The sequence below is a fragment of the Pinus tabuliformis genome, chromosome 7 (assembly GCF_031772625.1).
Source record: "Pinus tabuliformis cultivar Carrire ecotype Pingquan chromosome 7, CPIR1, whole genome shotgun sequence".
Taxonomy (NCBI): Eukaryota; Viridiplantae; Streptophyta; class Pinopsida; order Pinales; family Pinaceae; genus Pinus; species Pinus tabuliformis.
The window spans coordinates 1945367514-1945379843 of NC_142293.1; the positions used below are offsets into that span (position 1 = coordinate 1945367514).

The following is a 12330-nucleotide window of genomic DNA, read 5'->3' on the forward strand; positions in this document are numbered from 1 at the left end:
ATAGATAGTAAACAAAGTTTGGTCAAATAATTAAAAATAATATCAAAAGTGTAATTAAAATCCAATATAATTCATAAAATCAATTCACTCATCTAAAAAAATGTGTTTATAAGTTATAGATGATTGTTATTTTTTAATTATATCCTTTCATTTATAGACAAATAAATAATGGAATTAATTTGAGACAATTAAAAACATTGTCATTATGAATGGCCAATAAAATAAACCAATGTATAGTTGCAATGTCACAAAAGCGTGTACTTTTTATTTTGATAATACTGACATATAAATATAAATACTAATAGAAGTTTACTTCAACGATTATAACTTAAAAAAAAAAAACAAGTGCCATTGTATGCACAATGGAAATATTGAAATCTTCTGGTATTGCAATTTTCACAAACTAAAATGAGGAAGAACTATGGGCATTTGATGCATGTGTATCACTCCTTGTTGCATTTGTATTGCTAAGCAAATTAGATATGCTTTGCCTTAATCTCCTAGAAGCAATTGCATTTGCCCCCAAATCATTTCTAAGGTTCTCCAATACCATTACCACATCTCTCATAGTTGGTCGTTCATTGGGTGAATCTTTCGAACAAACCAAACCAACCTGTATAAGAGAAGATATGCAATTGAATACATTGTTTTCTTCAAATTCATCTCCTTCCACCTCCCTAAGAAGGTTGTTGTCAATTACCTCCTTAACGCTGCTTGGAAAGGCTAGATTTACCCACTTGTGCAAGTTCAGGTCTCCAGAAAACATATCATTAGTTGGTCGTTTCCTCGTAAGCATTTCCAATAATAAAATGCCATAGCTGTAAATATCTCCTTTGGTAGACACTGGCTGACCGAATCCATACTCTGCATTTAAGATAACATTCATCAAATTTTACTCTATTGTTCCATACAAAAATGTTGGTGAGACATTTAGAAATGAAAAGCAAACATTTAACATTCTAAATGTCATACCTGGTGCAATATAGCCCATAGATCCTTTCAAAGAAAGTGTTGAAGTAAGTGACTCAGTAGAGGCTTCATCAATTAATCTTGCAATACCAAAATCTGTTACATGCCCTGACATGTCTTCATCAATAAGCACATTATTTGGTTTTAAATCACAATGCACTACCTGCACAAATGAATCATGATGAAGATATTCAATGGCATGGGCCACATCTATTGCAATGTCCAATCTTGTTTTTAGTCCCATTTCACATGCATCTTCACCATTGTTGTCATCTTTATTAGGATACAAATGCTCCTCCAAGCTTCCATTAGACATAAATTCGAACACCAATGCTTTGAAATCAGGGTTGGAACATGAGGTTATGATTTTCACCAGATTTCGATGTCGAACCTTTTGCAAGACGCTACATTCCGCTTTAAAACTCTTTTCAGCCTTGTCCTTTAGCAAATGGAAAACTTTTACAGCAACAAGTGTGCCATCAATCAAAATTCCTTTATAAACTGAACCAAAATTCCCTGTTCCCAACAAGTTGGCCTCAGCAAATCCATTAGTTGCTATATGAAGCTCTTGATATGAGATCCTTTTGTGCTCCAACCTTTGCAAAATGGCTTGTGAGGAATCAAAGTTTTGCACAGGAATATTTCTGTTCCAAAGGAATCCCTTTCTTTTCCAAAGGAATCCCAAAAGTAAACAACATAATATAAAAGCAGCAACTCCACTCACTGGCAGTATCAATCTTTTCACAAGTGCAAAATGATGTCTTGGTGTTTGACATGCAGGTAGATGAAATACTTGCGGTCCACAAAGGCCAGGATTTCCAATTAAGGACATGACAATTGTTCTATTTGCAAAAAACCCTCCTTCTAGAATTTCCCCAGTGAAATTGTTGAAAGACAAATTCAAGCTTTGAAGCATTTTCAAATTCTTGAGTGTGACCACTGGTATTATACCTGATAAGTTGTTCAAAGAGAGGTCTAGGCTTGCAAGGCTTTGTAAATTTCCAAGTGACTCTGGAATAGACCCTTGGAAGGAATTGTGAGATAAGTTCAATAATTGTAGCTCATTGCAACTTCCAAGTGCAGGGGGGATTGCCCCAGTCAATTGATTGACAGAGATGTCTATAGCTTGAGCCATTGCAATTTTACCAATCTCCGTGGGCAAGGAACCTTCTAATAAATTCCATGACAAATTCAAATAGAACTGTAGATTAGAAAATTTCCCAATTTCATGTGGTATACTTCCAGAGAGCCTATTGTGAGATAGGTCAAGCAATTCCAAATTTATACAATCTCCTAAGCTGGAAGGTATGGTCCCTGATAAGTTATTGTGATGAAGATGGAGTCTTCTTAGTTGTTTAGGGAGTGAAAGGGAATTTGGAATCTTTCCAGAGAGACTATTTACACTAAGGTCCAAGAGACCAAGGTGTTGTAAGCCTTCAAAATCGTCAGGTATGTTTCCTTCTAAATTATTGTTACTTAAATACAATCTTTCTATTTTTACAAATTTTCCTAATGGTGGAACATTACCATTTAGAAAATTTTCACTTAAATTTAATAAGGTTAGGCTGCTAAGATTACCTATATGTGGAGGGATGTTTCCTTGTATTTTATTATTTGATAAATCTAACTCAGATAAATTAGTAGAAAGTCTACCTATAGCAAATGGCAAAACACCACTTAATTTATTGTTGTGCAACCATAAGTACTTTAAGTGAGAACAATTAGTAAGAGCGGTAAGAAAAGGCATGTTTATAGCATTGCCACTATCTAGTTGATTGTGATTCAAAAGTAACAATTCGAGAAAAGATAACTTAGCCAACCCTATTGGCACAGTGCCACTCAGCTTGTTATAACTTAAACTGAGGCCTACCATGTTAGAAAAATTTCCAATAAACTTGGGGATCTCTCCACTAAGTTGATTTCCCGCTAAATCGAGATATTGCAAGTTTAACATTTTTGACAAAGACGTGGGAATGGAACCGGTGAGACTATTGTGTTCCAAACCTAATTCAATCAGCGATGAAAGGTTTCCCAAGGAAGAGGGAATGGTACCTGTCAGCTCATTCACTCCCAAATAAAGGTGTTGCAAAAGCGGAAGGGAACCCAACTCGCTCGGGATATTTCCGGTCAGGCTGTTGGAGGAGAGCGCCAGAAGAGTCAAATTTCTGCAACTGCAGAGTTGAGTTGGGATATCTCCGTCCAATTCATTATCTGCCAAATCGAGCACCCTCAAACGAAAGAGGCGTCCCAATTGAAGCGGGATGTGACCAGTGAGCGCATTCCCGTAAAGAGCGAGCGTGCGGAGAAACGACAAATTGCCGAGCGATGGAGAAATGGGACCGCGCAAATCCATGCCAGTGAGGTCGAGGGAGGCCACTCTGTTTGGATGGCGGCGGTTGCAGGTGACGCCGGTCCAGTTGCAGAAGGGGTTGGCGGGAGTCCAATCTGCGAGGGAATGATGTGGATCGCTGGCAATGAGGTTCCTGAATGCCACCAGGGATTGGTGGTCATTGTGGAAAGAGTGGGATCCTTTCCCAGGGGTGAAGGAAAAGATGAGGAGGAGAAAGAGCAGATGAAAAGCAAAAGAAAGAGAGGGCATGGTGGTTGAAATCGCAGCCTCTGGCAAAATGGAAAGAGGAGGGGAGGGAAGAAATGCAGTGAGTATGGGTGGAGGAGTGATTGAGTATTTATAAGGAGAGAAACCGCGTGTTTCGGCGTCGTGTATAGTGTGAACGTAGAAAGGGGGAAAACGTGAAGTACAAGGCATCAAAGAAGTCTTTCAAAAGTCTTCCACTGCTCAGAAAAGTTTGGTGTGAATGGTTTCCCAATCGATTACCAATAGACGCACGAACTCCGTGTGTAAGCGGTATGTAAACCAAAAACTATCATGGAATCTCCCATCAGTAAAATATTATTTGATCTCACAACGCTCACGTCAAAAGAAGTCTTTCAAAAGTCTTCCACTGTTGAGAAAAGTGGTTTCCGATGGTGTGAATTGTTTCCCATTCAACTTCATCATATAAAATGAAAATTAAAATCGATTACCAATAGACGCGCGAACTCCGTGTGTAAGAGGTATCTAAACCAAGAACTATCGTGGAATCTCCCATCAGTAAAATATAAGTTGCTTTAATTTACTAATGATTTGATGTAATCATTAGTAAATCTCCCGTCCGTTCTAATTAAAAACATTATTTAATAACAAAGTTAATGTTAGATGGGTCATTAGTTAAAAAGTGTTCCACCTCCGCGTAGAAAATTGGATGCCGATGTTCTCGTTTAAACATATTAACGCTAATCGAGAAAATGAGTTTCCGATGTTTTCGTTGAAACATTTCCCACCTCCTTTTTATCGACCAATTATAATTTTTTGATATTAAAAATAAGCCGGAAATCGGTGTCTTACCAATTTGTAAACCAAAAACTATTATGTTATCTCCAATCAGACATTACTCTATTTAATAATAGAAGTTCCTTTAATTTATTAATAAACTAATATAATAATGAGTTACTTTAATTTATTAATAAACTAATATAATAATGATTTGATAAATCGTTATGTATTTTGAAACTTTTTGATTCCGTATTATTACATGGTAACGATTTATTATTTATTAAGAAAGTTACTAAAGATTTCGCATAACTTTTGTAAACTGTTTTCTTTGTTAATTTTGGTAATGTGAAATAGAGTTGTTTTATAATTATATGGTTTGAAAGTGATCATTATCAAGTGATTTATTTTAAAATTTTGTGTTTATTTTTTTGTTGTTGTATTTTCTAGAGGTTTATGGCTTGGCTTGGCCTAGGCTCCTCTCTTCAAACCAAATCACAAACAGGGGATTCGAACCTTAGATCTTTTAGTTTTCACATATTTCATGAAATAGATCTAACCCAAAAATATATTAAAATTGAAAATATGCACAATAATTGCAAATAGTATTGGGAGAGGAAGATCGGAGGAAGAGCAGGAATAGCTAGAGTTTGGGCGTCACAGACTTTGTCTAACAAACTTGCAAACACCGCAGTCTGAGAAATGACAGGGGCAAAGCAACAAAGGATCCTATTGACAGTTGAAATGAGTGGTATGGCAAGGGGGGAGAGATCCCCTCCTACAAAAATGTTGTTGCAGGGGAGACGAGTCTTCATGGAGCAGACAGAGGCAACGAAAATCACGGGAAAGGGATATTGGTTTTGGGAGTTGAACGGCAAGCGGGCTTGGGAGGAAAATGTCTACCTAGAGCAACCAAGAAACCCCGATTTGTGATACCCAATAACAAGCTAGAGGAATATAGAAGATATATGAAGGACCATGCCCTAATAGCAAGTTTATTGGGGCTTAGCCAACCGTGAAGGAACTAATCAAATGGATCCAGCAACGATGGCAACCAAAGGGGCATATAGACCTCAAGCTGGGGGCGAAAGGATTCTTCTTTGTAATATTTTCCAAACTACAAGACAAGGAGAAGGTTTTCGAAGATGGGTCGTATTTCTTCAACAATGTTGGCATGTTTATGAGACATTGGGAGGAATGTTATAACCCAGACCAAGAGAAGCTTCTGGCACCACCCATCTGGGTACGGCTCTTCGACCTACCAATGGACTTCTAGGATCCCGTAATGTTGGAAGGAATAGGCAACTTGATCGGAACCTTTGTCAAAGTGGCAGACTCTACAAGAAAAGGTAGGTACACCTCCTACACAAGAATCTGTGTGTACATGAATATCATTGAGCCACTACCAAACTACATAGAGCTAGAATATCATGATGAGATATGGAAACAACCCCTAGACTATGAGCATATCCCATTCAGATGTAGGCGATGCCATGAATATGGCCACCTGTATCGTGCTTGCCCGTTAAATAACCCAAAAAATCAGTCAAATGAGAAGAAGGCAGGAGAGGCAATGGCAAGAGAGGTTGGGGATAGATTCCAGGAGGTGCACAGAAGGAAAAGAAACCCAAAACCAACAGGGAACTAGAAAGAAAATCAAAATGAGAAAGAGCAGTGCAACCATAACAGATTCGCCACCCTTTAGGTGGACGAGACGGGGGAGACAAGCAGGGATCGTACCAAGGAGATGGAAAGCATGCAGATGAAAGAGGCCAAAGGAAATAAGAAAAAGAGACAAGAAATAGATGAAAACCAAAGAGAGGAGAATACCATGCAAATGGTAGAGAAAAACCCAATGGAGATCGACTCCCAGAAAGAAGATCTCAGTGTGGAAGAGCAAGTGATGAAACAACTACTACAAGAGTGGACACATCTGGACGAATGCTTTATCCCAGAGGATAAAAAACAACTCTACAAGGAAACCTTTCAGCAATACAAGATAAAACAAGGATCAGCTATTATTGCACAACTAGAGCACCTAGGGTCCCATGGCGGACAAGGGCAAGAACTAGGAACCTCAGGAAAAGGGGAAAAGAAATGGGGTAGAAGACCAATGAATGAATCCATACAGATGGTGGGGGAACTACTAGTAAATTCACGGAGAGTAGTGCCATTATCAGAGGTCTTTCAACAACCCCCAAAATTGTTGAAATGATTATTACAACATGGAACATAAGAGGCCTCAATAACAGAGGCAAGCAGAGATACCTCAAAGAGAGATTGAAAAAATATATACCTGGTATAATGATAATTCAGGAAAGGAAAATCAATGAAAGAAAACTAAAAGAAATTTTGGAAACCATCAAACCCCAGTACCAGCTTATCGAATAGGACGCAAATGGAAGTGCAGGAAGGTTGACGATCATTTGGAACCCAAGAGAAATATGGTTTGAAGACTAGGTCAGCATCCCGAGAATCCTCTCAGGAAGATTTAGAGTCATCAGATCGAAATATTGGGTGCTCCTCACAGGAGTATATGGACCCCATATCTCGGGAGAAAGAAGGGTTTTCCTCCAAAACTTAGCAAAAATGAGAAGTATATACCCAAACGACCTGTGGGTGGTGGGAGGAGACTTCAACATGATCACTTCACTGGCGGAGAAAAAGGTAGGCATGAGAAGAATGGACACAGACATGGAGTTATTCAGGGACACCATAGTAGAGCAACGCCTAGTAGACATCCCAACAATCAATGGGGTGCACATATGGAACAACAGAAGAGGAGGGAATCACCAAATTGCTTCCAGATTGGATAGATTCCTAATATCTTAGTAGGTTATCAGCTGAGATATATTCATAGAAGCATCGATTCTTCCTGGGATGGGATCAGACCACTGGTCGATACGACTGGAAGTGGATCTGAAAGTGAGCCTGAAAAATCGACCTTTTAGGTTTGAAGCCTTTTGGCTAAGGGACCCAACCCTCATTAAAAAAATTGAGGCCTAGTGGACGCAAAGCAATCAGCAAGGGAGGAACTGTATGCGTACATTCCAATTAAAACTCAAGGAAATCAAGAAGAAAATAAAGAAATGGAACAAAGAATAATTCAGGCATATCATGAAGGACCAACAACAACTCAATCAAAGAATGACAGAGGTGCAACAAAGAATCATCCAGGAAGGAAGATCAGAAGAGCTAACAACAAAGGAGGGCCAATTAATAAGTCAACTGGAGGAAAGGAGAAAACAAGAAGAGATTCTATGGAAACAAAAATCGAGGGTGAACTGGTTAAGAGAAGGGGAGCGCAATACCCGGTTTTTCCATAAGTCCATGGTCCAACACTACCAGAACAACAGAATATTCTCCCTAAAAGATGAAGAGGGGAATCGTAGAGTATAACATGAGGAGATGGAGGGGCTCCTAGTAAACCACTTCAGAGATCTCCTATCAAAACCACAAGAAGACAGAATGGAAGAAATTCAAAGAATTTCTCAACATATACCTCAAAGGGTCACGTAGGAACAAAACCTTGCCTTGATGAGAGAAGCTACGCTTGAAGAGGTGGAATAAATCATCAAGGGTATGAAGAAAAATAAGGCCCCCGGTTCGGATGGGTTTACTGCAGAATTCTACCAAGCCACTTGGCACTTCATGGGAAGAGACATTCTGGAAGTCATGGAGGAATCAAGGCGAAATCAAAAGGTATGTCCCAGTCTAAACTCCACTTTTATAACTCTCATTCCCAAGACATCGAAATTGGAATACCCTCAGGGATTCTGCCCCATAGCCCTATGTAATTTCATTTATAAAATTATAGCCACTCTGATTGTAAAGCGACTAAAACCTCTTCTGTCGAATATCATATCCCTGAAGCAAACAAGATTTGTCGAGGGAAGGAAAATATTGGATAGGATGGTAACCTCTCAAGAGGTAGTTCATTCCCTCAAGGAAAAAAAGCTAGCTGGAATGATGATTAAGCTTGATTTATCAAAGGCCTACGATCAGTTAAGTTGGGAGTATCTGAAGAGCATCTTTACAGCCTATGGATTTAACCACAAATGGATAAACTGGATCAATGCCATGATATCCATCCCTGTCATCTCTATTCTGTTGAACGGGACCCCAAACTAAACCTTTAACCCTACCCAGGGGCTGAGACAAGGTGATCCATTATCACCCTTCCTGTTCATTATTGCTACAGAAGGTCTGGGCAAATACATCAAAAACGAAGCCCAGGAGTCTAGGATTAAAGGCCTTAGGATATGGGGGAATGACCTTTCCATAACCTACCAACAATTCGTTGACGATATCATGTTTTTTTGCCAAGTATCACTTAGAGAAGCTTGTAGAATCAAAGAAATCTTGAACACCTTCATGATGGCATCGGGGACCCAAATAAACAATGAAAAATTGTGTACCTTCTTCTTCAACACCCAAGGGAATGTTAAGACCTATCTTGCTAGGATCCTGGGGTTCAGTATAGGAAAACTCCCCACTAAATACCTGGGCATGCCTCTATTGGAAAACTCTCTAAAACTGTCAGGATGGTAGTAGATCCTTCAAAAGCTACAAGGAAGGCTAGGAAGTTGGGCCTTTAGATTCCTCAACCTAGCAGGCATAACTGTCCTCCTCAAAGCAGTGCTTCAGTCGATTCCCATATACCAACTGTCAGGCATGGTGGCCCCTAAGGGGGCATGCACCAAAATGGTTGATATCTTTAAAAAATTCCTATGGGGAGGGGCTCAACAAACAAGGAAATGGGCCCTTATATCTTGGCAAGGATTGGTAAAAAAAAATATGGAAGGAGGGCTTGGCCTCAGAGACCCATACACTTTAAACCAAGTAATGGGAGCTAAATTATGGTGGAGATGGCTGGGGGGAGGAAGGGACTTATGGAAAAAAATATGGACAAGAAAGTATAACATGTTGGAGAGAATTGAGAACATACTACGTTATAGAGATCCACCCAAAGGATTGACAATATGGAACTTGGTAAGCAAAAATAGGGATCTTATAGACCAGCATGCTTTTTGAAAAATTCGCAATGGCAGAACAACAAGATTTTGGCAGGACTCATGGCAACAAAGAGAAAGAGCAATAGATAGGCAAGATCTCAAAGACATTTATAGATTTACCAATGATAACAACATCCAATATGTAGAGAAATTTTGGAAAGAGGAGTAAGGAACAGGGAATTGGAGGAGATGGAATAAGAAGGAAGATTGGGGCTAGGGTATAGAGATAGAGCAATGGGCAGATTTCGAAAAAGAAATGAGATCTAGACAAATCATGATTAGGAATGACCTGGACATTCTGAGATGGAGCCACACCATGAAAGGTACCTTCACCAGCAAAGAAGTGTATGACTTGAAAGTAGAACAAGCTCAAGATGGACAAGGACTTCTTTGGAAAAAAATCTGGAAGGGGGGATAGTGGCCAAAGGTAGCCCATTTCCTATGGTTGGTATGCAAAGGGAGGATCCTAATCTGGGACCAACTTTAGAAAAAGGGAATTCAGGGCCCGTCCCTATGCTGGATGTGCCAAAAAAACAGAGAGGATATGGAGCATATGCTAAATTCTTGTCTGTTTGCAGAACAGAAATGGAGTCAGCTGCAAGGAGTCTTCGAAAGGATGGATCGGGACTGCCATAGCATAAAGGAAACAATCCTTCTATGGTGCAACAATATTTTCTCAAGTCCAGTATTGAACCGAGCATGGGGACTGGCCTTAAGTTTAAACCTATGGGCCATATGGAAAGAAAGAAACTGTAGAGTTTTCAAAAATAAAATATCAAACCAAGATTAGGTGTGGGAAGGAATAGCTAGAAACATTAGGGAGACTATATTAGCAGAAAAATGGCCCTAAAGATTGGCAAGTTCCCCCCAAGAAGCAAGAATCCTTCGAAAACTTAACATAACAATGGAAATGTTGGCTCCAAGTGCTTGGAAAAAAGATAGGATGGATATAGGTTCCCCGGTTCAATTCACTACCCTTGGAGAAGGTTTCATAAAACTTGATTTCGATGGGGCTTCAAAAGGGAACCCGGGAGTAGCAGGCCTTGGTGGCATCTTCCGAGAAACTCAAGCTAGCACGTGGCTCATTTATGCCGAATCGTGTGGGATAACAAGAAACAACGAGGCAGAATTCACTGCAGCGGGTCAAGGACTTCGAATAGCTGTAAGAATGGGATATCGAAACGTCGTGGTGGAAGGAGACTCTAGTCTGGTCACAACCACCTTGGTGAAACTAAAAAATGGCACATCATGGGACAAACTAAGCCAAAGTTGGAGGACAGCACGCCTTATACAAGAGATAGGGGATCTCATTCACAAGTTCGACTATATAATGGTCTGACATGTAAGAAGGGAAGGGAATAAAGTGGCTGACTTCCTGGCCAACTGGGGTTGTAATCAAAAAAATGGCTCACTGGAAAAATTATGACCAATACAGCCCAGGGATGACAGGTTCAAAGCTCTGGAGGAAATATTGGCCCAAGATCACAGGCAAATCTAGGAAAATGGGAATCCAAACAACCAAAACCCCGATCAGGGTGTGTGGCAGAGGATGGCAGGGATAATGAACAATTATGAGGAGTAAAGGAAGGGTACCACCCACCGCCCCCCACACGCTCATGGCAATGGGTGCAGTGGCCCTTCGCATGAATACATGCAAGGGTGGTGGGAAAGGTGGCAGACATGGAAATGAAAAGGCGAGAAGCGTAGCAAGTAAGGTAAGACAGAGGAGTGGAAATTGTATTGTTGTTTGTGGAGTTAAGGTAAGATAGGGGAGTGGTAATTGTATTGTTGTTTGTGGAGTTCGGAGCTAGATAATTGGAGCAAGGAGGTGCAGGCATCGTCGATGGCATCTACGGAGCGAGCACGAGTATGTATCTTGGTCCTGCAACCCTCTTGCAATGGAAACATGGTTTGTTTCTTGCTGGAGGGATTGGGAGAAACCTTGGGGGGGGGAATTGGGGGACTTGCTGGGGAAAGCGTCATAGGCATTGTATGGTTGTTGTTTGGTTCTGCATCTTGGTTATAAGGCATCCGAGTATTGACGTAGCCAGTGGTCGGGAAGCCCCTCCTGAGAGCTGCATTGTGACCTCGCATGATAACTGGGGTGGAACGGGAGAGGTTGTGTACTGGGGATGGGTAGACTATAAGGAAAGCAGAGGAGTGACGTAGTTTCACTAGGCAGAGGGGAATGGAAAGTCTCACCTGAGCATGGGGACTCTTGCTTGGCCAAGAGAGGGGACTGTCAACCATTCTGGGTATGAGTGACACTGGGAAGGGAGAAGTGAGAAGCATGCCAGGATAAGGAGACTGGCCTCGTCTTCCAACCGGGCTGTCACCCAACCTGTGTCCTGCTTTGAGAGTAAGTGGGCTAGGAAAAGGATTAAGGAGAACACCGGCAATGAGATTCAAAGCTAGAGGTTAACACCTCGCTCCTATGAACAGGTCTTGAACAGAGTTGTGATGGCTCGTCTTGCTAGAGGAAGAGGTCGCGACAGACGTGGCAGGGAGCTTGCAAAGGCCAAAGATCCGAGCACTTCAGAACTGCGTAGAGGATGAAAGTTTGTTGAACACCTCATTAGTAAATTCATTGCAGATTACCGAGAGGGAACGGATGTAGGCATCCGTAATCTGCTAGAAGAATGGGAGGAAGAAATTAAGCAACACAGTGAGATAGAGGAGGAGATAGAGAACTGCAGGACCTTAGTCCCAAACCCTGGGAATACCAGAGGAAGAATAACTCAATTTAAGCAGACCCTTTATCTCTACTGGCTTATGAAAAGCCTGCTCGGGAAGGCCATGGAACAAATATCAGTGGGGATGGCTCTATCCCTCCAAGACATGCCTAATTACAAACAGGATTTGCAGTGAATCCAATTCTAGTTCCATAAGAAGGACATCCATCTGGATAGAATCCAAAGGCACATCCCATGCATCATCGAATTAACTTAGATGCTTGGTGAAACTATCAAGGATTTGGAACCGGTCGAATTGGCATCGGAAGAGTAGCAGGAATAG

At 40.8% G+C, this 12330-nt stretch overlaps 1 protein-coding gene across 1 annotated transcript; it reads right to left on the reverse strand.

Annotated features, from left to right (window-relative positions):
* Window positions 1–363: 363 nt before the first annotated feature.
* LOC149256255 (putative LRR receptor-like serine/threonine-protein kinase At3g47570) lies at window positions 364–1234 on the reverse strand. Its single transcript, XM_089457396.1, has 2 exons — window positions 973–1234; window positions 364–864 (listed from the first exon to the last, which is right to left on the reverse strand). The coding sequence occupies exons 1-2, from the start codon at window positions 1211–1213 to the stop codon at window positions 404–406; spliced, it is 702 nt and encodes a 233-aa protein (XP_089313522.1). The 5' UTR covers window positions 1214–1234; the 3' UTR covers window positions 364–403.
* Window positions 1235–12330: the final 11096 nt, after the last annotated feature.